The following is a 24705-nucleotide window of genomic DNA, read 5'->3' on the forward strand; positions in this document are numbered from 1 at the left end:
CCTGCTAAGTGTAAAAAGACCCTGCTGAGTTTTAGGACCTGAAATTAAAGCTTTTATTACCTCCTTTCATGCCTTTCTGTACCCAGGATATTACAGTATGTTGCAGTGGGCGTGATTTTCAGGAAAGCCATCAGCAGAATTTTGCTTTTCTTTTGACTTTTTTCACTTTCCCTTGCTCTGCTGGCTGCATTATTTAGCCCTTTACATAATCTCCTCCTGCCCTGTGCATTTACCTGGCAGAATTAGTGACTACTGTATGAACAACACTTCAAAATACTCTGCTTGACACCACAACACATTCTTGTGCACAGACAGCAATTTGCAGTGGATGGCCCTCTCCATCACACCTAGAGTAATGCACTTCCACAGTCATTTTGTAGAGTGTAAGCATGAGTTATGTGTCAAATGGATTCAATACAGGCAGGATTAAGCTTGTAAAAACAAAATACTATGCAGTACTACGCTGCAAAAAGCAGCCAAGAAGGGCTTAGTGCTTACTGTAGGGAGTCTGAGGGGGTGCCTGTTACTCCTGATGTTTAGTGTTTGCAGTTCAGCTCTTCAACTTGCTCTAAAAGTTAAAGAAGAGAGAAGAAGACTTGACCTTGACCTCAAGAGTCCAGCTTGACCCCACTGTTACTGGGAGAGTCATGGAACCCATAATACTTCCCTTATATTTAAAGTTTTAGCAGCCAAATCACATGACCCCACAACAGAACGGGGTCTCAGCCTAGTAAATGCCACATTAGTTTTATTCTTTTGGGAAAATAACGGGACAGGCTTCCTGGTAGGCAGCCAGTGAATGAAGTCAGGTGGAATTTGCCTTGACTTGATTATAATCACCTTTGTCCCTTTGTTGATGCCACCTCAACCATACGCTTTTGCTGCATTCTCATCCTGCTACTTACTGTCATGAAGCTCAGCAGGGAAAATAAACCGGGGCCATCATAACATATGGGATTGTCTTGGCAAGATTTGACTGGTCATTTGAGGTATTTTTCCTTTTTCTGTGTGTTGGAGCTGAAGTCAGAACTCCTATGTTGTTTCATATTTAGGGATCATTATTTTTAGACCAGCAGCAGGTCTTAGCATGTAATCTGCTCAGATAGAGCCACATGAGGCATCAAGGTGTGCATCAAAGTGTCTCTTGAGCTTAGAGTCCCTGATGTTTAGTATAACCTGAGTTTGGAAAGTGTGGATGCTGAAAGCACTGAATTGTGTGGTAATTTAAAGCTCAGTGACTCATGTTTGTCTGTGTCAACTTCTGTTTCAGGCATGGCAGATAAAAGCTTTTTATAAAAAAGCAGATGCCAATTTACGTAATTCATAGTACACTGGTGTTCTCTGTGTCGAGCAAGACTGTCATCTTAACTGTGGCCAGAATGCCCTTGATTCTGAAGCGTGTGTGTCTTTGCGTGTTCTCAGTAGCCAGGGACAGTGCATACAGAGGGAACCTTTGATACTTGTAAAGGTTATGAGGGCCCATTCTGAAAAACCAGCTGAACGTCATGCATTTGGTGCTGCCAGTGAGAAGGTTGGCCTAGGATGTCATCCCTCAGCTATACATAGCAAACTCCAAGCTACTTAGAGAGAAACCTCTTACCAGTCACTTTCCACAAATGGTGCATATACCTAAAGGTACTTAGTGAAAATCCTTGAGAGGTATTTAATGCAAAAGCAGTTAATCTTTCTAGTGTTCTTCAGAAACTCTCCGAAACCACTAGCAGGGAGAAGTGCAGGGTAGCTACAGCACAGCACTTGGGCCAGTTACTCATTTTGTCTCAAGAAGGCTCTGCCACCCCAAGAGCTTGCCAAAATGTGTGACATGGGGGGACTTGACAACCTGATTGCCAACACAGCCTATTTGCAGGCAAGGAAGAGTGGAGATGCAGATGCCAAGGAGATGCAAAAGAGGCGTAGGAGCCTCTCACTGCCCAAGATTGAGCAATGTGGAGAGGTTAGGCAGTCTCTTGTTGTTGATTATGAAAACATCTGTGAGCAGCAGCCAATTGGCAAGAGATTCTTCAGAGACTTTTTAGAGACAGTGCCAGAATATGTGGTAGCTAGGGACTTCCTGGATGAGTTGTCAAACTGGGAGTTGGCAGAGGACAACATCAAGAGCAGTACCATGGAGAATATCTTCACCAATTTTCTTAAGACAGGCTCCAAAAACTATCTGGCTTTCATGAGTTCTGACTTGGCCAGCAAATGCCAGGCAGCTACTGCGAAAGACTACGAAGCTGTTGTGCAGCTGGTGAAGGAGGAAACCAAACAATTTCTTAAAGACAAGCCCTTCCAGGACTTCCAGACTAGCCCCTTATATGACAAATTTCTCCAATGGAAAGTTTTTGAGAAGCAACCAGTAACTGAGAAATACTTCTATGAATTCCGTGTGCTGGGCAAAGGTGGCTTCGGAGAGGTAAGAGCTATACTTTAAGGATGTGGGTCTTCTCCTTTCGAGACCTGCAGATGGGTTTGCAAAGATGAACTTGGCAATGGTTTAAGACATTGTCTAAGGTTTTGCAAAACTTGCTTCTTCAGATGGTCCATTTCCGAGAAATTAGGCTGAGTTTGTTATCTATGCTGTTACACAGGCTCCAGATGCTTGTTAGTGAAGAGCTACTCTAAAATTTTGACATTCTGTATCTGCACTGGTAAAAGGCAGGCCCCTTCACAAAAGCTTGCATGACTATCCATGTAGTTACCAGTCTGCTCCTTGACATATTTTAGTCTGTGCTAGCTCTCATACTCCCAGGTAATTCCTAGCTGCAGTTTAGAGAATAGCACAGATCAGGATCTGTTGCCAAAGTGCAGTATGAGTAAGGCTGCCTTTTTCGGAGGTGGAGGAGGGGATAGCTATACAGATGTAAGTTGTATATGCCACTTATTCTCACAGTTGGAGAGTCTGTTGTCAGAAAGTAACTGTTCTTCATTTTGTTTGCTAATGGATGTCTACTAATGGTATCCTCAAGAGTTTTGCATAAGGTCTGGAACAGAACACATTGCATGCTTGCAATGTTTTTTCCTTGTATTCCTTGCTAATATACTCTGCCACAGAAGTTGGCTTTGGCAGCTACTAATAGGCGTCTGTGATTCACCAGTTCCTGCCCCTTACTATCCTTGATATTCCAGTCGGTATGTGCAAAATTCCTTCATTACCTTTCCGTGTGCATCTTGCTTTTCTAGGTATGTGCTATCCAGGTGAAGAATACTGGGAAGATGTATGCCTGCAAGAAACTGGATAAGAAAAGGTTGAAAAAGAAAGGTGGGGAGAAGATGGCACTACTGGAGAAAGAGATCCTGGAGAAGGTCAACAGCCCTTTCATAGTCACACTAGCTTATGCATATGAAAGCAAAAGCCATCTGTGTCTTGTCATGAGTCTCATGAATGGAGGGGATCTGAAGTATCACATCTACAATGTGGGAGAAAGGGGTTTGGAAGTGAACAGGGTCATCTTTTACTCAGCTCAGATCACCTGTGGGATTCTGCATCTCCATTCTATCAAGATTCTGTATCGGGACATGAAACCAGAAAATGTCCTCCTGGATGATAACGGTAACTGCAGACTGTCTGATCTTGGATTGGCAGTGGAAGTCAAAGAGGGAAAAACCATCACTCAGAGGGTGAGTACAAATTCATTGAACGTGGGCAGTGGGAAGGAAGCTGTTCTATTTCTAATGCATTATGAGCCCAAGACTTAATTCCCCAGGATTTGTTCTTTGCTAAAGACCTTATGTGGTCATTTCATTCTAAGTGACAGGTGGTAAGAAGATTTGGGTAATTAACTTTCTAGGTGCTATATGTAGTAAAATAATTTATCTTACACAGAATCAAATTGATCTCTTATTTCTCTTAAGATAAACTCTTGAACCAGTCATTTTAGAGAGGCTAACACAGATGCCTTGTGCCTTAAGCAGCAGTGCACAGTCAGGGATTTAACAAATTAATTATGTAGTTGATGATCTGCAGTCAGAGATGCGACTCCTCCTGTATTCAGTTTTTGCTCCTAAAAGCATACAGTTTCTTCCAGATTACTCTTTCTTCCAGATCACTCTTCAGTGATGCTGCTGATTTTATTGCAGGTGTTCACAGTGTTGCACAATAAACTATTGCCAACCTTTCTACCCCCACAAATTAATTCCTGACAAAGTTAACAGACTTGATGGTAGTTACAAATGTAGGTGCCTGTGTGCATATGTAGGAAAAAGAGATGGATGACCAGCTTTTTTTTTGCTGTGTGAATGAGGCAGTGCAGCTCATCAGCTGTGCCTGTTGTCATCCCAAACTAATGCAGATTGGTAATAATGTTATGGGGTTTGCACATCAAAGATGTATTCGCATAGCTTAACTGCGAAAAAAGCCTATTTCTACAAGGTGTCTGCAGCTTAAAAATGTAAATAATGAGTGAATGTGTCTGAAATACGCTAAGAATATGAGGAAACAGAAGCAACATTATTAATTGATCTTGTGTTGAACTCCCCAAGTCTTCCAAGTTCCTCTGTGGAAATTTAGTAGAAGTGAGATGACCTGCTAGTAACTTTTTGCATCACACTTGAAGTATACACATCTTCTGACATTGTTATATAACACAGTAATTTGCAGTTTCAAGAATATATATTTTCCTTGCAATTTAAAAAAATTTTGCGTTATTTTTCTAGTTCTCGGTGAAAGTCAATATGGAAACTGATGTATTTTTAGATAGGAAATAATTTTAAAATAAGACAACATTGCATTTTAGATATGAAAAACATTTTCTGTGACAGATAAGTAGGTTTTTAAGTAGAACTTATGTGAAATGGGAATGATGATTTTTTTTGTGGAAATGGCATTTTGTTCAGTGAACCCAAAGCTGTGAACCTTACTGTGCTTTGCAAGTTACAGATGCATTCAGTTACTGATATCAGAAGGAATAATTTTGTCCAGGTTTTTCTACATGTAAATATGTGGGCTTTGGCAGAAGAAAAAAAAAAGTAAAATAGTGTATTTAGAAATGTCTAACCACTTCTGTTGGTATTAGGGTAGAAGCTAAAGGCAGTAGTGAGCAAGGCAAGCAAGTTGTTCTATGTTGTTTCTGTGACAAAGTCATCAAGTTGCTATGATTTTTCTTCTATTCACTGGTTTAAGAAGCACTATTCAGTGTTACATGTGTCTTATTAGAGCACAAGCTGCAATGAATCATCCTACATGACTGTAGTGTGTTTTAAGGAATTTCTGTTAAAGGCCATTTTATTCATACGGGAAATAAGCATAGGAGAAGGAAAAAAAGACTTTTTTTTTCTCAGCATCATAACTATAAGGAAGTTAAATGAATAGAAATACAAAATGATACTGGGAATTACTATAAATTGACCCTATTTGAGTAATTTGAAAGCTACTACTAAAAACATTGCATGACCTAGATATTACTGTTCTTTACAGTAATGTCATACACAAGACCTAAAAGCACCTTTACAAAATTTGTAGCATTTTTTTCACCATGTACCCATGTAATAAAATAAAAATTGTCCTGTTTAATTAATTTTTGTTTACTAATTACAGTTACATTATGATTTAAAGTAGGCAGAAAGTTTATATCGTTGCATGCTTTTTGAGTATAACTACCAAATTGTTCTCACTTTATGAAAATCTTGAGAGTAGATATTTGTGTAGCTTTGACTTTTTTCACTGAAAAAGATATATGGCTCCAAAACAGATTTATGATGTTGAATTTAATCAGTTGCACCCTATTGTCTACACAGTTTTATAAGGGCAATTTTATAAGGTAAAGCAGAAAATCCATTCCTTCAGGCCAAAACTGGATTGTACTATACCTGAGCGAAGTGCCTAATAGCATAAAGCTGTTGCTAAGATTTTAGGTGATGGTCTGAAGTGACATTTAAGGCTTACAATTAGCAGTCACTGCTTATAGGAAAAATTCTACTCATCTATAACATAAAATAGTCTAATTTTAATTTATTAATTTGTTTGGAAAGACTCCTTCAGTTTTAATGGATGTTGTAGTACATGGAACTTCATATCTCCAGCAGTTCTGACTTAAAATACTGTTCTATTGTAGTATGAGAATAATGCTTAACTTTGCATTTGTAAGTCATTCTGCTGCCTCAAAGTAATTAACTAATATTCCTAGTATCAAATGAAATCACGGTTTAGCTGTTTGATACAGTTAATGGTCATGTATTGCATCTGTTAAGATAATTTTACTTACCCAATCTTACATGTTTTATGAAGAATTTAGACAATTTACTTGTTAAATGTAATGTAGAAATAATTTTCAGAATTGCATTTGCTGTAGTCTTTCTGTGAGTTGATAAGTTTAAAAAGATTGTGTTTTTTTTTATCTGCTGACTAATGAAAGCTTGTGAGCTTGAGTGGTTTGATCTTTAATTTTATTTCTTGATTTTCATCTTAGAAATATCAGTAGCAGCAACTCCTTGTTTTGCTGAATACTGTTTCAGAAAAAAAGAGTAATATGTATTTTAAGAGTTTACTCACACTGAACAGATTTCTACAATGCAGGCTACCCTTGTGTTCAGTAAAACTGCTTTTACTGAATTCAGTCATGAGTATAGAGATTCTTTTTTAGTCTTGTCTCTTAAGCAGAATGGTGCATTTTTTTTTAAATAGAGCACTTTCCTCCAAGTTGTTTTCTGCAGGTGTAAACTAAATAGATGCTAAAGATAAACTAAAATAATTGAAGATTTTTCAACAACTGTCTAAAAATATCTCCCAGCAATTTTTTTCTTCCTGAGTGATAATCTTTTAATGATCCCTCTCTGGTTCTTTGCATGTGTACCTTCCTTGTAAATAAGCAACATAATATAGAAAACTCTTCTGTGCCTTTCATATATCAGGATGAGCCAAGTAAGCACATGTGGAGTAAGACACCTGATGTTAGGCTCCTGCTTAAAAAAATACTCATCTCCATTCATCTTGACTGTAACTGTGCTGGTATGAAAATGTCTCTTAATACATTGTATGCAGTGAAACAAAGCAGCAGTTTTCTGCCTTTTTGTTCTGCCTTTTTTTTTTTTCTTTCTCTTTTGCTGTATATTATGATGCAGAAATATCGTGTGATGACTTTCACTGTTCCTTATAGAGCGTTTAATAGTATTTAATATATGGATGTATCTGTATATTTATTTTATTAGAGATTGCAAAAATAATACAGTATTTTTATACCTTCTGAAAATTATGTACACCTCTCGTGACTGTACAAGCCAATCAAAGATAAATTTCTTCTGCGTTCAAAGCATCAAAAAAATTCCTAGCCTCTCACATATAAATAAATGCCCATCACCCATACATTTGCTGGAGGATCAATAAATCCCCGTTGTAAATCTTGTTAGGTGATTGAGGTAATAGCATGACATAATTGATAGGCTGGCTAGTTAGTAACTGTTTTAGACATATTCCAAGTTTTTTTGTGAAGATTTCTGTGAAACTGCAATGCTTACATGTTTATAAGCCAAAGGTAATTTTCTTTGTGGGTGGAAAGGTTTTTGAATTTTAGATGGGAGACTTTAATGTGGTGATCTTAGAAAGTAATGTGTGTTTATGCTGTGTAAAAAGCATTGTGCAGCTGCTGATTTAATACTTAACGTAATTGAAGAAATAGCCATGGTATCCTTTAAGTATTGTCATTACATATACTCCTTTTGAGAAATATCTGTGTGCTCTATGCGAGTTGTCTGTAACTATTATAAATAAAAATACCCTACTTTGAAACAATGCTTAAAAAGTTCTAGAAGGAGTTGGATACTCAGCCATAGTCTTTTCCCTTTTCAATTGCTAAAGCAGCAAGTAGAAAAACTGGCTTTCCATGCGAATCTTCTTGTGAACATATATAGGCAGTTCTAAGTAACTGATTCAATAATAATTGCAGAGTTGAGAAACTTTAATTTCACTAAGTTGTGCTGATTTATACATGTGATGGGCTCACTGGCAATGGAGAAATTGCAAAAAAAAAAAAGGCGAAAATACACAAGTTTGAACAATAACAGTCTTGGAAATAAAAGAGGTAGAAGGCAGTTGAATGCTACACACTGTATTTTTTCTTCATGAAATAAGCGTGGATTATATGGGATCTTCTCTATGTACCTGTGCAATCTACTTAGAAATGTGTATATGCACACTAACTTGGGCGGTGTTCTTACTGACATCACTGGAAACAGAAATAAACTCTTTGCCAGTGATAATGTGGTTCTTCAGAACTTCAGGAAATAGCATGACTCATTGCATACATGTGCCTGTAGCATCTGTTTGGATGTGTTGATCACACCATGCATTAACTAGGCTGTATTTTAAGATTATGCCTTTTTAAATGATGATGCTCTCTTTGTCTTACATAATTGAAATAGGCAACAAGGAGAAACTGAGAGCCTGCAAAAATGACTTTTGCATAGACAAAATGTTGTCTTGTTATGTACTCAGTAGATTGGTTCTGGAACTATTTATTTTTTCGTGTGACTGAAACATGAAACTTCTATCCCAAGTTTCTCCACTTGAACAGTTTAACCTGGCATCCTTTTTCTTGAAGTCTCTGCCACTTTTTCTCATACAACACAAAATTCACTTCTATGTGAGTCAAATGTTCCTGCCCATATCCAGAAGAGTAATGCTACTTAATTTCCCAAGAATGGCTGTGAGAAAAGTGAGCATGTTCTTCTGTTTAGTACCTTTGTATCCTCCACATACTCAAATATACAGGACTTAACTCATTTTTTTCCACAAGTCAATGCTTATTTGATGTTTATTTTGGGGATAACTTTCTGTGCTTATTAGATACGGCTTTTGTGCAAAGCAACTGTTGCGTGTAAATTATTAAGAACTTCTCTGCAGTTGCATGTGAGCTGGAGAGCTTAAATATTGACATAATAACTGTGAAAAATAAAACAAGACAAACATATTTTTGTAGTATTTATAAAAGTGCCTTATTATCTTCAGAGGTTTCAGGCTTCTTCACAGTTTTCCTGTGCTATGTTTTATATGTTTGAAGGACATCATAATATTTTTATAGGAAAAACATGTTTTGGTTAAAATCTTACTCAAAATGACCTTTTACCCTCCTCTATGTTTGTTTATTATAAGATTCTATTTCTTAGGAAAACATAAGGAAATCTATTTAGCTGTTCCTGAAACTTACAGTTTAATTTCAGGGCAGTTGAGAGGCAAGAGAAGGGTTCACACTTGTGAAGTAAAAAAATAATAATAAAAAAATTAAAAATAATTGCCTTTGGTCATTATCACATGGTTTTCTTATTAGATAAGATTCTGTAAAGATGTATTTTTCCTTTGTATTTGAAAAATGCCAGCCCTGCATTTCCTTAGGATTGGAGTGACTTGGTGCTATTTTACAGTATCAAAACCACAATTCTGTTTATGCATTTTTAATCATGACATAAAATTTATTATGCTTTACTAGCAGAACTTTGGTCTTAAAATTTTTGATAATCACAATTGCTATGAAGAGCATCATCATGACAGGCATTTCAGATGTTCTGAATCTCTGCATACACTTTGCAGAATGCATTCTCATCCACTATGAATGCCATGATCATAAGCATGAAGGGAACAAAACTGATTTTGCAGGATTCTGCCTCCTGCAGTTTTGGAGATGGCAGAAAGGATACTGCAGTAATCTAAAACTATGAGAACATGTGTCCCATGAAATGCTGTTCCTACACAGGGCATGCCACCCATGAGATATTTATCTGCCTTGGAGCCCTTTAAGGTCTCTCTGCATAATTTTTAACCTCATTCTTAATTCAGTTTAATCTGATGGTTAATGAATACTGTAGCATGTTCTATAAAAAATGAGAGCTAACATTCCTTATCAAGTTCATAGAGTTTCTTAATTAAGAAAGCTTAATTAAGCTCTCTGAACATGAAAAATGCTATATGAATGCTAAATAGTACTGTTTAGTCCCTTTGTCTCTTGTACCTTATAACAAAAAATAATACATATTCTGGAATTATCTCTTTGGTAAATCATCTAGTGGGCCACTTGTTGTGTTCAATGTTGCCAAATATGTTTTTATTTTATTGGGTAAGAAATGTAACATGTGGCTGACAATATAGTTTTTTGAACTGTTGATTTGACAGCTTTGATCAGAAGCTGTGTTGCAGGAACTGTAAGCTAGAGGATGGTGAGGAAAGCAATACTTCTGTTCATATTGGACCACATGTGACATTCCACTTACTGATGAGTAGTTTCAGTTAACAAACATATAATGACTTTGGAATTAAGACAAATTAAAATCCTGGCATTACAGACTTAAGCAAATTAAAACTGTGGGCTTGGTTTTGCTTGTTGTTCAACTAAAATCTGTTAGTGAAAGGTAGCAGGTTCAGGAAATGCGGAGGTGGTTCTTAACGTGTAGTTAAGCTACAGGACTCTTTTGAGAAAGATCTTGTACAGTCTAAGAATTTATCTAGGTTTCAGAGGAGAGTGCACAATTGATAGAAGTCAACTTTGTTGAGAGAAGCCATTTCTCTCTCCAGAAGCCCTTGAACTGCAAACAGTTGGAGTCTAGGAAAGTATTAGAGAAGAATTGGTCTACACACCAGTTTCTCAGTCTCCCCAATGCATCCATTTTTTGCCAATTCACAGCCAGTAAACTGATCATGCGGGCCTTTGGTCTGATGCAGCCAGTACCCATCTTCCTGGATGTATGTGTACAAGAATTGTACCTCCAACATCAGTCATAATCCTGAAAGATAAGGTGTGTGAAATCCATGGATTTCAGTGGTAGACAGTAACCATCCAGGCCTTGTTCTCATTTGCACTGCTTAGACTACAGGGGCTGTACCTACCTTGGCTGGCCAGTACCCTCCTCAGGGCAGCTTGTAGTCCCATTCCGTCAGTTGCTCTGGCACTGGGCTCAGAATTTCTTTTGGATGTTCCCTTTTTCAGAAAGTCACCTAAAGTTGTGCGGTGACTGTATTTACATTTGTTATAGAGCTCCATGGAATACATACTGAGCTATGTAGATGGATAATTTTCTCCCTTGTTAATATTGTTTATGGAATGATCTGTCATCATTAAATGATAAAGTCATAAACAACTCTAAAGTGAAGTGGTATTATTTATATACTTATAGGTGGGAAATAGAAATTAAAGGAAAAATCACGTTACAGGAAAACGAGAGAACCTGGCAATTCTTAAATTCTAGTTGTGTAGTTATGAGCCTGTACCAATTGTTCTGCTTGTCCTATATGCTCTGTTCCTACAATGTCTGATTGCTTCACTGTCTGTGAACGCATATTTCTTCTGATGACACTTCACTGATGTGGGCATGTTAGCAGATTGTGTCTCCAGTGGGGATCTGCGGCAAAGATAGTGATTCGTGTGTGGTCGCACAGGAAGAAAGCAGGGAGTTACTGTAGAGTCCAAAGTTAAAAATTGGTGCTCAGTTACTGGCCTATCTTTCCTCAGGCTATTCATCCCTTTGATTTTCGTATAGCATGAATCTAAACTGGTAAACATGCTGTAACTGTGTGTATTTTTCTTCCCAAGTGTGAGCAGAGAGGCAGCCTGCTCTTACAGAAGTGACTCTCCCTTCCATTTGTGCAGCTTGCTTGATTTCAGTGACTGGTGATGTCCAAGTTTAAAAGAGTAAAAATGAATTGTGAACTTTTTTACTACTCCAGTTAGTGACTTTGAATCCAGAGGCAATTTAGTTTCCTTTTTTTCTAACATAGCAGAAATTTGGTTTGTTACTTTTGTGCTTTTATCTGGTGGGTTTTTTTGAAGCAGAGTTTTCTCTGTTAAAAGTATGTCCCGATGTGAAAATGAAAAAAACTTTGGTCTTAAATTTTATGTAAGCATGTGGTTCATTAGCTCCTAAGCTCCTGTTGCATATTTATCATATTTTCCTGGTACTCTAAAGAGTTCTCCTTGTGCTGTTCTGAATCAGTTGCCCATCACTTGGTGTTAGGATGATGTCCCACTGTAAGGCCCTTCCCCATGCTAAGTGTTAACAATATGCCAGACTTCATGTTCTTTGAGATTTTTGAGGATGCCTTTTGTCCTAATTGGATTTTATTTTATCTTCTTTTAACAGATAGTTGCCTATTCATTTGGTCAGCTGGCTTCTTGTTATTCTGTGAGCATGTGGTGAGAAAGTGTGAAGGAACTACAGTTCTGTCTGACTCATTTAAATTACGCTCCGTTCCTCCTCATAGTGGCTCTGGGGAGAAGAATGAACATTGTAAAATGAGTGACGGAGGCAGATCCGTTGCTCTCCTCTACATCTAGGGCCTTTTAGTTTGTGCACAGACAGGAGTTTCTGTGGTCTGTTCCTGCATTCCTGCAGGGTCTGTTAAGGCCATTGCTGAAGGAGCAGAGGAACAGCTGGACAAGAGAACAAAGCAGGCAGTGGCACCCCTTGGAGGAAGGAAGAACTGAACCCCAGGAAACAGCTGATGGAGCTAAACTCAGCTTGTTTTTTTTCCTCTGCTCAACAGTTCTTGTGCCATGGCAAACAAAAGATAGACATTCTGATTTGCTTTACTGTTTGGTTTGAGATATCAATTGAGTTTATTTTTCAAAGATCTGTGGGAAAAGGTAGAGAGATCTAAATCCCATCTCTCCTCATTTGCCTGTTTCTGTGCGGATGAAAACTCCAGAGTTCTCTCTCTTTCTCCCTGGTATCTGCTAGAAGCTAGGATAATGGTAGGGTTCAAGGGACTTCCCATTCTCAGGGCAGCAATCTGAACAGGATGTATGAGCACACTTAAACTGTGGGGTCACTCTGCTCAGAGTTGTGGTGTGCCAAGTACCCATTGACTGTACTGGAAATTAGAGTGCATTAGTGCTTCTCAGGATCACATCTTTTATTATTAAAAGATTATAATTATGTGACCTTTTAAAAATTCATGCAGGATCACATTTTGCAAATGAAACATTTGTATACTTTCAGATGAGTCATTTCTGCTATGCCCTGTCAAACCACACTCAAAGCAACAATTCCACTTCACAGAACTTCTTCACTAATGTATCCAAAGACAACATTTGGTCATTACCTTTTACGGGATTATTAAGAAATTGTATTTTGGGTTGTTCTAGGGATAGAGAAATTAAGGGAGAAGCAGATCTTTGTGCCCCTTTTCAAAAGCAAATCAATTAAAATTTAATATATTTTTATTTTATTTTTTTTTATCACAAAAGACAGTAGTAGCTGAAGAACAAGCAAAAAATAGCTAGTGTTGCACTAAACTACACTCAAAAAATTTTTGTGCCTCTGCAATGGCATATGATTTCTGCTTTCTGTAAGAAAGTTGGGGTAATACTTCTTGGCTCCATTGTGCTATTATTTGTATTTTTATTGTTGTGCCCCATTAGACATTTTCAGGTCAGTGAAGGGGTAACTCCATGTTTATGTATTTCTCTATAAGATCACTTGAGCAGTCAACACTTAGGTTCACATTGTTCCTGGTCTTACCAGGAATCTTGGAGGAAAGAAGACAATAACGTGTTTGATCTTAGTCTCACACAAAACCCAATGCACATCCTAGTAGTGTAGATTTGACAACAATGGAATTCAACTTTTTGAGTGCGTTCTTTTTTTTTTGCCTGTTTCCATTAAAAGAGTAAGGTTTATCCACATAAAAGACAAATTTGTAAGAAAAGGTGATTTTCAGTGAATACACACCTTCTGAATTTCTAAATTTTTTTTGAGTGAGAACAACTACAAAATCATTTAAACCTAATGATTTTTTGAGTTACAGACATATCAGTAATCCATATTTAGAGGTACCAATTCTGAGGTACAATCAGATAATTCTAACTGAATTAAATATTCAATAACAGCCCATGGTATTGAATACCACCCCTTCTAAAAATTTATCTTTTTTTTTTTTTTTTTTTTTTTTTTTGTGATGTCTTTAAATTCCTTTGCTTTCTGTCCTATACAGTATATATTTTTACACCTTGGCCTGCTGAAGTAAACTCATTACTCTGATTCACTTTTGCTTTGGGAATCAGTAGATATATTGTCTTCTTAGTACACTGTTCTTTTTTTTCTCAAATCCCACTACTGCTAGTGAGAGTTGTACACTTTAAAAACTCCCTTCACTAAGCTTCTATTTTATCTACTTAAATAAATCTCTCCTGAGTCATTGAGGCTGCCTTTCATGTTGCCACAGGATCTGTTTTCCTTGTAAGATGATCTGATTTTTGACATCTTGTTCTCTGTAATGATTATTGCAGGGATGTTAGGTTTTAGATTCCCTCTAATGCTTTCTGCTCCCCAAAGATAGAATTAAATCTTCATTTGAAAGATGTGTGTTCTTCCAGTGCCAGGGGTTGAATAATTCTCTTTTTTTGTGTTCTCTAATACAGAAAATGCTTATGACTGAGAGAAGAAAGATACTTTCTTCCCAAATGATCTTTCTTGCCAAATGCTTTTGCCAAAGCTCCACATATGTAGAAATACATGGAAAATTTAAGCTCCTTTCTTCAGATTCTTGTTTTGATAAAGATTGCAGATTTATATATTTCTTTCCTCTGCTTGTTTATGTGTTTCTTGCCTCTTAAACATCACTGCTGACTACTTGTGAAATGTGTTTGTTTCTGCTATAAAATGGAAATGCTTAGGTGGGGTTTGAATCTCAGGGGTTAGGATGTTTAGATTCCTGCTTCTTCCTTCATTATGAGTCGTAAGAAAGCTTCAGGACTGGGAGAGTTTTGTTTTAAGATTAGGTTCAAATTTTGATGAAATTTCCTGAGAAAAACAACTTTCATAAAATTCTAAATATACTTTTGTCATATCAGAGGAACAACAGACAGTTCTAGACTTATCTCACATTGAGCTGAATCAGCTCTTGCTTTTTCTCTCCTTGAGAAACTCAAGTACCGTATCACAGCATGTTCTTCTGTATGGGGTGACTTACTGAAGGTTATGTGGAACATGTACATGGAAGAGACAAAGTTACTTGGCAACCTTTTATTTTGAAAAAGCAACTATGGAAGAAAGAAGTGAAAGGAAAGAGAGAGTCTGACAGGAGCTGCCTTGAAACACATTTATAATTGCAGAATTCTGACTTTTCCATATCAGTCTGTTCCTGCAGGATGATGTAAGTTGCAGCATTGTCTTATAAGAAAGACTGTACTGTGCTGTCAGGGTACATCTTGGTGATGATGACTCATCAGTTCCTCAAGGCATTAGTGCCCGAGCTTCATCTCAGTAAAAGTAAGAATGTTTATTGCTTCCCAGAAGACAAAAAAAAGATAAAAAATATTCCAGAAGCCTATTTAGTGTCTCTGTTCACTAACCTGCAGTGAACTCTGTGGCTGTGCATTTGTACCAAATTTTTTCTATTGCTTTCAATTCCTTCCCTGCCTTCCAGGTGTCATGATCTTCTGAGACCAGATGGATCTGGATTCTGTGGTCTGTATTTGAGCAATTTTCTGCCTTTCTGAGGTGGAGCAGTATTTGCATATAAAGATTTAAAATCATTGAGAAGTCTCTCAATATTAACTTATATTTAGAGAAATGCAATGCAAACAGTACAAATTTCCCATGGAATTATATATCAGCTGCTGCAATGCCTAATACAGCTACTCTGTACCTTGTGTTTTTAGTGAGAGAGGTAACTGTTGGGTTTTTAGCCTTTTCTGTTGCTCTCAGTGTGGCTGGTATTTTTGTTCTTATCTAATTTCTGTTTTTCAACCAAATGGATGATTATCCTCCCTAAAAGTAAAAAAAAACCAACAACCAACCAACCAAAAAAAAAAAAAAAAAAGAAAGAAAAAAAAAGAAAAAAAAGGAGAGCAAACCAGATTTAATTTTCTGTCCATTAGGCTTGTGTTGTAATTAATGCTAAGATGTTCCCTCTTGCACGTGTCGTTTGCAGTACAGTATATGCAACGATGTGTAGTGAAGTTTTTAGGGAGACCTGACTCAGAAATACCGTGCCCAAAGTTTTCAAAAATTAGAGGAGTTACCTAATCTCAATAAAATACTTAAATCTCTTGAGCTTTGCTTTTTACAAATACAATCTGTGCAAATGATGTCTAGTTGTAGTTACACTTTTCTAACTCTGTTTTGCTTTGGAGTGAATCTCTGTCACTGTTTGTGTTCTGGTAGCAGTAATGGTTGCCATCTTGGGTAACCTTTAAGTGGGATTTTGCACAAACATAATTTTCCATTGGTAATTAATTGGAAATGCTAACGCTACTAGTTCATTAGTCCCAATATTTCAAAAACATATAAAAGAGGTTCAAGCAGCTTCTGATGTATCACTGTTATTTGAATCTGGTAAATATATAAGATCTAGCATCAGAAGTGGCAGGCAATGTGAGGCTGTCAGTTATGGGGATGCTCTTTTGATTGAAAGCCCACATCCTCACTCATGTAACAGTGCAGCAGAATGTAGAGAGAGTTTGACCTTAGTTCCCTCCGAGGTGAATTGGTTCCGAGAGAGAGAGAGAGGCAGCAGGAGCTATTTTTGATGCTGTGGAGTCTGTCCCCCAAGGGGGAACGTGTCAGGCCTGGTCTGGGAATGAAGCTGGCAGATTCCCCTCTCAGAGCCCCCTTCTCTTGGAGAACTGTCCATTAGTGCTGTATATAGTAGTAGTCTTTATTCAGAGAGCTTTTTTCAGATAAATATTAATTCACTTGAATGCATGTAATTTACTGATTATAGTTTTCATAGGTTTACTTTCTTACAATGGTTTTAAAAGTTTTTATTGGCCCTTGACGTTAGCACTTCATTCAAGAAACTAAGAGGGAGTGCAAGTGAAAACTTGCTCGAGCAGCTTGGCCACCAGCTTGATCAGTTTTCTCATTAGCAGCAGACCCCTGTGTTGGACTAGTTACAACCACTGAACAGGGAGGGAGTGGATGATTGTGTCTGATATATGTCTTTTTTTTTCAGATTGCTAGTTGTATTTACCGGACAAAGCTAACAGCACTATCTTCAACAGGAAAAAAAATAATATGGAAGAAGAAAGCAAGCTAAACATGAATTTAAAAAACCCCCATATTTAGAGAGAAACTGCACAGGCATTTTCCCTTTGAAGAGCCTATTTCATAGCTTTCTCCATATGTTAAGATGTTAAAAGACAGAAATAGTCCATGTGCTAAAACAGAGTTATGCTTCAGAATTTTTATATAAAGATCAATTTTACAGAGTTTCTAGATACATAGTTAATACATTGTTTTACTAATTTTTAAGAATTATAAACTAGTCTGTTTAATTGTATGCATTTCTTTATTGGCATTGTATAGTAAATTTGTCCGTGTGTTTGCAATAGGCTGGAACAAACGGTTATATGGCTCCGGAGATCCTGAAGGAGGAAGATTACAGCTATCCTGTGGACTGGTTTGCTATGGGGTGTAGTATTTACGAGATGATTGCTGGGCGAACACCATTTAAGGATTTCAAAGAAAAGGTCAATAAAGATGAGGTTAGAAGAAGAACTCTGGAAGATGAGGTGAAATTTGAACATGCCAACTTTTCAGAGGAAGCAAAAGACATTTGCCGACTGTTTTTGGCCAAGAAAAAAGAGAATCGTTTAGGAAGCAGGTATGCCTTACTTCTCAAACTCAGTAAAAGCCGAATTAAATCTACAAACAATATTATTATTTTACAAATTACACAAAATCAGGTCAGATCTTGACTTCTTACAGAGTACTGAATTTTCCCTTTCACTTCTAGAGAAAGAGAGGTGGAAGGTTTTGAAGACATTAGGGAAGTAAGGAATTTTGTTGCAATAGACTCTGTATAATTCTAGGAGAAGGAAACAGTCAGTTTCTCTTGCATTTTCTTTCCTAAAGGTAAACGATAGTCAAGTAGATACCAGCATCTATCTACTGCAGACCTAATGCAGAATCTTAGGCTGTATCACTTACTGGGATGAGGTGGGCAAAAATCTAGATCTGCAATGTGGATTCTCTTCCTTGCAGATACATCTGACTTGCAAGGCTGCATCATTTGCTTTTACTGAAGACACCTTAACCCCTGTGATTTACTCAAGTGCTTGTAAACACTGTTGTAGATGTGCTGGTCTTCCTGACTCATACCAGGGAGAAAAGGAAGGAGAATGTTATTGAGCACAAATTCTTATAAAATGGGACTTTAGAGGTGGGTTTGGGTTGACAAAGACTGATGGATGTGTCCCTGACTTAGCAATTCCAAGTAACTGTTAAATAAGAAGAAAATTGGAAAGTTAGGTGTTATAGTATTTAACTTGTAATATGTCTGATCCCTCAGGGATGGACATTTGCAATGTAACCAAAATATATAATATAATATAATATAATATAATATAATATAATATAATATAATATAATATAACTGTGTAAGAAATTGATAGGAAACTGATAGTACCTGTCTTGAGAAAACACCATTATTTCAATCACTTTTGAGTACAAATATATGTATCAGGTGCTTTTCCAGTCTGAAGATGGAATAGACATAGGGACTCAATGAAAATGCTTAGATAGTCTTCTAAATTTATAGTTCATTACCATGTGAAATAACTTTGCAAAATGTTAGTCACACATTTGTCTAAAAGAGTTAACTTCAATGAAAGTTAATGTATAATTAGTAGACATTCTTATTCCAGTGTTAAATGAAGAAAAGTACTCTTTCTGCCTGATGAATTTTCCCAACAACTCTGCAAGGCTGCAGAAAAAAAAAAGTATTTTCAACAGCACATAGAGTATGCTTGATACAAAATACTATTATGACTTATGTTTTTAAAAGGTTATTTAAAAAATAAATTTAATACAGAAACATCTAGTGCATTGTACCTTACAAATCAACAGGCTTTGCAGACATTTAGTCTTACAGCATTTTGTGAAGTAAACAAAATTTTAGAGCAAGGGAAATTTAGACATTGAGTTCATTTTGCAAGTCTGAAGCAAAACCAGCAACAGACTATTCACTGAACTATAACCACATTCCTGTTCCCAAGGGAATAATTTGCAACCACTCTGCTTGCTGTTATTTCTCAGCAATGGGAGAAATGTACACAGAAAGGTAATTGCACAGATTATGTTTAATTTCCTGCTATTTAAGATATACTTACTCTTATGTGCCATACTTAGAGAAGGATGCACACCATGCCTGGGTGTGATGCAGAATAAAAACCTGCATGTACCTTTTAAACAGGGTGATACTATTCAGGACAGCTCATCCTTATGTAAAGATTAGCATGGTAATTCCACTAAGAACAACAAGACCTTGGGTTATCTACATAAGTGCCTGTTGCATAAGTTAAAGCTGCTCAAGGACAGCTTTACTTTGTACACCTGACCGTTTAAAATACCCCATTCTTTTATTGAAGACTCGGTGTCAATGGCTAGTTCAGGAAGGGTGTAACCCTTTTTATCCACTGAAGCTTTTTGGGATTGACACCTTTAATCCCAAATCTATGAAGTGGTTTGTTGTTTGTGTGTTTGTTTTAGTGGGGGAATAAAAAATTGATGGAGTTGAGATGAATTCATTTGCTCTTTCTCTTTAAGTTACATAACTGTGCATTTCACACAGGAAGAGTTCATCTCCAGCTAGTTGGAAGGTGCCTCAACCTGGTTCCAGTAGATGGCGTTCCTGTAGCTTTGCGGTTTTAAACCTTTTATGGTTTTTGTGGTGTCACAAAATACATCAGGCAGGGAAACACTGCAGCAATCCATTCTGTAGCCTTCACCAGCTTTTAGTGCATTTTGGTTTATGCTACAGAAAGGAAAAGCAAAATAAAGTGCAGTTTTTGTGAGTGTATCCGCCCAGTAGGATTGTCAGCACTAGTCGCCCACTGGTGTCCCAGGATGCTAATTAATTTGAACAGCAACTCTGATGCACTTCATGCTACCACTGAGTGTAAATAAATCACATCAGGCTCCAGGGCTGCTCAAGGACTTGGTTATCACTAGCTAGTTAAGATAGGAGATGATTTTGCAAGACTATGTATATGCAGAGGTGATGATCCCTGTTGGTTTAATGTATACATTCATAATTGTGTTCATATGGATCTTTTTGGGCTGAAAATGTAATTTTTTTATTGTCCAGGATGGCCAGATGGCAGCATCTGTTTTTCTTCAGTCTTGTGATTTAGCATCTTGGGCATGGTCGTGTGCAGTGGTTAGTGCCTGGTGGGGAGCTGCTCAGAAGAACCAGGCAGAGGCACAAAATGAGAATTTTCTGACGAGAGCTAACAAGGGAGCTGAAAAGGGCAGCTGGTAGTTTCATCTCAGCTGTGCGTGATTAGCACCAGGGCAGGCTAGGAGCGTGGCAGGACAGCCTGTGAGGAACTGGCAGTAGTGGCCAGCTGGAGGAGCTGCTCTGCTCATGTGGTACACGGTTTTATAAAAAGAAGATTTTCTGTAGTCACACGAATCTGTTACTTTTTTATGGCAATTCTCCACACTTGCAAAGATAAAGGACTTTCCAAAGGTTTGCGTAATGTTTTGTTCATAGAACATTGTCTAGAAATATGAGGGCTTACACTTAGCTAAGATGTTTTTGCAAGGAAATGGGAAAAGACAAAAGCAGCCTATTAGCAGCCACCATTTTCTGATATCAAAACCAAGACAAATCTGTTTTTTTATGTTATGATTTTCAAGACCGGTACATCAATAAATACATTTAAAAGAAAAGAGTGCATAGGTGCAGCAAATAGAGTGGTCCTCTCTGTTTCTCCTTTCACTACAATTGAGAACTCGCACTTTGTGTGCCTTGGCACTAGAGGCACAGTCAAAGGCTGCGGTCCTTGGTCGTGCTTTAATGAGCACACGTTTGAGGTTCCAATTATTCTTATAATCAGAATATATGATAATAATAGTCCCTCTGTGGGTCTAGAATTAAATTTACTGTTTCTTTTACAACAAATGTTTTACCTGAGGTCTGCAGTTGTTTTTTGTAAGATGTATTTACAATTATTTTAGTCCTTTCTGGATTTTACTACTCGGTTTTAACAATACGAGTAAACAATTGTGGTTTTGACAGTGGCAGATGTACTTTTGTTAATGTCATAACTAGTGAATCTCTTCCTTATAATATTTGTTCATTTATAAGAGTAGTTCATTTGAATGAACAGGCTCACTAAAACTTGGAGTGTTTCTTAGAGTAACATAGTTGAGTTTTATGATGTAAACATATAGCTGTTTTGAATTAAGATAAAGCCAGCAATGCCATTTGTCACCAGTTTCCTGATCAGAGTGTTGTTCCTTAGAGTATGTCCCTAGATGAGTTAACCCAGTGTACCCCAATCTAAAGTTTAATAGATACTCTTCCCGTAGTTAAGAAGTGCCAACCATTGGACTTACTTTGTTAGACAGTAAATTGAATACTCCCCCTCACCACCCTGCTGTATCTTTAGTTCTAGTTAAAGTGATTCTTTGGATATGGGAATCTTGATGCGCTGCCAGAAGCAGCACTGTGACTCTAGCATGGCATCTTGCCCACACTAATTTACCCTGAGAGGTAAAGTAATGAATAATGGGATCAGGATGTTTTCTGCTTCTCAGCTTTGTATTGTGCAATGCAGCATTCTTTGGTTATGAAAAAAGAATTACATTGAATTATATATATATCTCTCTCCTTACTTGCATGTATACAATGCAAAGGCACATCTTTGTACAAACTTTCTTTTGTAACAAACTTTTGCTTTATTGCAGAAGTCAAGATGATGACCCAAGAAAACACAGTTTCTTCAAAACCATAAATTTCCACAGGCTAGAGGCAAACCTTGTTGACCCTCCATTTGTGCCAGATCCATCAGTTGTCTATGCCAAAGATATTGGAGACATTGCTGACTTCTCTGAAGTACGAGGAATTGAGTTTGATGACAAAGATAAGAAGTTCTTCCAAAGGTTTGCAACAGGTGCTGTCCCTATACCCTGGCAGGAAGAAATTATTGAAACAGGACTGTTTGAAGAACTGAATGATCCTAACAGAGTAGAATCCGGGAAATATGTAAATGGAGATGAAGCTAAGTCAGGAGTTTGTTTATTGTTGTAAACAGCACATCATTAACACAAAGAGTAGGAACCATCTCAGAACATTCCATACTCTGACACTGTTTCAGAAACTGCATCTGTTTAAGAAGAACCAATCAATGTAATATGACATTGACAGGCTATGTAGAACCACCAGCTGTATAGACTATATTATTTCCCTTTGCTCTAATAAAAAAGCTAATGTTTTTGTTTTATTGGAGCTTTATCAAGTTGAAGAGTCATATTTCTCTAAGAAACTTAGAATAATAGAAATTCTCAGATACAAAAAGCAGCAATAGAGTGAAGAGGCAGCACCTTTTGAAAATGACCGACTACCATTTTGAATACAGTCACGTGTTGGTTTTCCTTCTATTTTCTTGTTATTTCTACTAACATTTCCTCTTTGATCAACAGTTTTCAGGAAATATTTTTTTAATTTTTAAGTAGTATTCTGAGTTAGACAGTGGAGCTCATATACCATGTCAAACTTGGAACCTAATTGGTTAGCCAGTCTGTCGTTTTCTTAATTTATGTTAGTTTTTGAATTATGTCATTGTAATATGTTCAAATTGTAAAATGTAACAGAAAGCTCTACATATCACTAGGAAATAGGACTGACAGGATCAGACTCTTCAAAGTTGATTTTAACAGAATGAAGATAAGATTGCACCAAAGTTGAATAAAGCATTTATTTATTATAATTATTAAGTGTATTCTTTTAAGTGACAATACCATATACAAAGAAAATGTATTTGTAATTTCTTTTTGGAAATGAATTTTAAACTTTTATCAGGTTTTCTGAAATTTTTTGTGTTTCAGCGATAAATTAAGCTACAAATTACAAAGCAATTTGTAACTGGCTTTTTACAAGACATTTATTTCAGTGCAGTGTAAATTTTAATTCAGTAGTTGCAAAAATACCTTCTACTGTTAAGTGCTAGAAAGGTTATGTGTGCAAGTTAACACCATCTTCAAATGTTCATTGATTCTCATCCTAATTTTGGTATGTTTTATTTTTCAATGTTATGACAACCTAAATTGAATTAATTGGAAACATTTCTGCGAGTGCTTTCTACTGCTGAATTGTTTTACTCATGAGAATTCATCCTACTGATTCTCTGGTAAGAAAATAGGTGGTAGTTAATTCCAACAACTTTTAAAACTGATTCTGCATGCTGTTTACTGTCATCTGTCTAGTCCTGGAGGCTGCTAATACCCTGTTACCTATTCTTCATAGAGCAAACCTCCTACCGAGCTGAAAAGAGTTATTTTATATAGATACTGGGATTGAACTCACATCTCTCTAAAAGAAGAAAGCCAATAGATATTATGTCTTCTACAGTCACGTCTATCATGTGCAGCACACAGCTTTAGTGTTAATTTAAAATCTAATAGTTCCTCACAAACATTGCAGTATTCAAAATCTCTTTTATTTTAAATACTTTTAAGTTATTTAGTTACAGCTACATAATACATTGATAATACATTGTGTTGTTCCAAGTAGAAAAAGAATTCTTCCCTTTTTTTCTTTCAAATTTACTTTTCCAGTGCTTTATGTACTTCATTTTCAAGTGAAAATAATGAAAATCAGTATTACTTAGGATTAGTGGATAATTTTGTTCATGAATTATGAGCACATAATTTGTTTGCCTCTTAAGGGGAGACTTTCTATCAGACAGTAAAAACAGTATGAGCTGAATTCTGACTCAGGCTTTTAATTGAGAAGGATGATCCTGAAAGACTGTGAAAAGCAGAGGAGTTTGAGAGGAGAGAGTAATGTGGTTCCGTCATGGATTTAGGAGGGTGCTTCCACCACGGACATCCAGTGATTTTATTTCTCGTTGTTCCTATCTGTAGAAAACTCTCAAAAGTGTGGTATTAGGCTAATATGTGTAAGAAAACCGGACAGGAAACTTTATACATTAAATACAAACAAACAACCAAAAAAAACCCCCACAAAACCAAAACAAATAAACCCCCTCAAAAAAAGCAAACACAAAACCCCGCAACCTCTACCCCCACCTTAATACAGCTTGGAGAGAATTGGGACACCTGGAATCCATACAAACGCCATTTCACATCCTCCAGAGCAATAAAGCAGAGCTCTGAAATGGCTGAAGATTTTCTAGCGCATGACTTTGTTCACAATCCCAAATAGAAAGAGGTTATGTATGGACAGAACCAGAATTTAATGTCCTGTTAGAATCTTGCATCACCAGGGATCACAGGGGATACATGTCTGTTTTTTTTCAAAATGTGTTGCAATACCGAGATCTGTGAACTCAGAACATAACATTAGGTTATTTAGTCTTAGAAATGTTATATGGTCAATAAATCCTCGCAGAATGTTTATCTGGGATACTGTGATGTTAAGTGTTCCATGAATCATTCAAAGAAGCACATCAGTACTCTGGTAATGCACAGTTTGGAATGTTGTATGAAAGAGAAAAATGTGTTAGTTTGAAATTGTTAATTTTAATTTTCTAAAACTCTATTTCAGAATGTACACAACTGGTGTTCACACTATGAAGAGACAGAGCAGAGCAAAAATTATTTCTATATTTCTATTAGCATTTTCAGTGCATCTTTAAAAAAATAATTTCAATTTCTTTCAAAGAATCTGTGAAATGCTCAGTTCTTTTCTTCTTCCTGCCAATGTAAACTTTCAGGAACAAAGTTATTTTAAGATCCTGCTTCACCTTAACAAAACAAAGCCAGCAATCCTAAAAGATTTACATGTTTGCTGAATTATCTTATTGCAGCTAA

At 36.8% G+C, this 24705-nt stretch overlaps 1 protein-coding gene across 1 annotated transcript; it reads left to right on the forward strand.

Moving 5' to 3' along the window:
• The first annotated feature begins 1666 nt into the window (after positions 1-1666).
• GRK7 (G protein-coupled receptor kinase 7) lies at positions 1667-21961 on the forward strand. The gene is made up of 4 exons (XM_010001641.1): positions 1667-2416; positions 3184-3621; positions 17256-17527; positions 21619-21961. Exons 1-4 carry the CDS (start codon positions 1814-1816, stop codon positions 21959-21961), a joined length of 1656 nt encoding a protein of 551 aa, XP_009999943.1. The 5' UTR covers positions 1667-1813.
• The last annotated feature ends 2744 nt before the right edge of the window (positions 21962-24705 follow it).

This window comes from Chaetura pelagica, unplaced genomic scaffold (assembly GCF_000747805.2).
Source record: "Chaetura pelagica isolate M959 unplaced genomic scaffold, ChaPel_1.0 scaffold207, whole genome shotgun sequence".
In the NCBI taxonomy this organism is placed as follows: Eukaryota; Metazoa; Chordata; class Aves; order Apodiformes; family Apodidae; genus Chaetura; species Chaetura pelagica.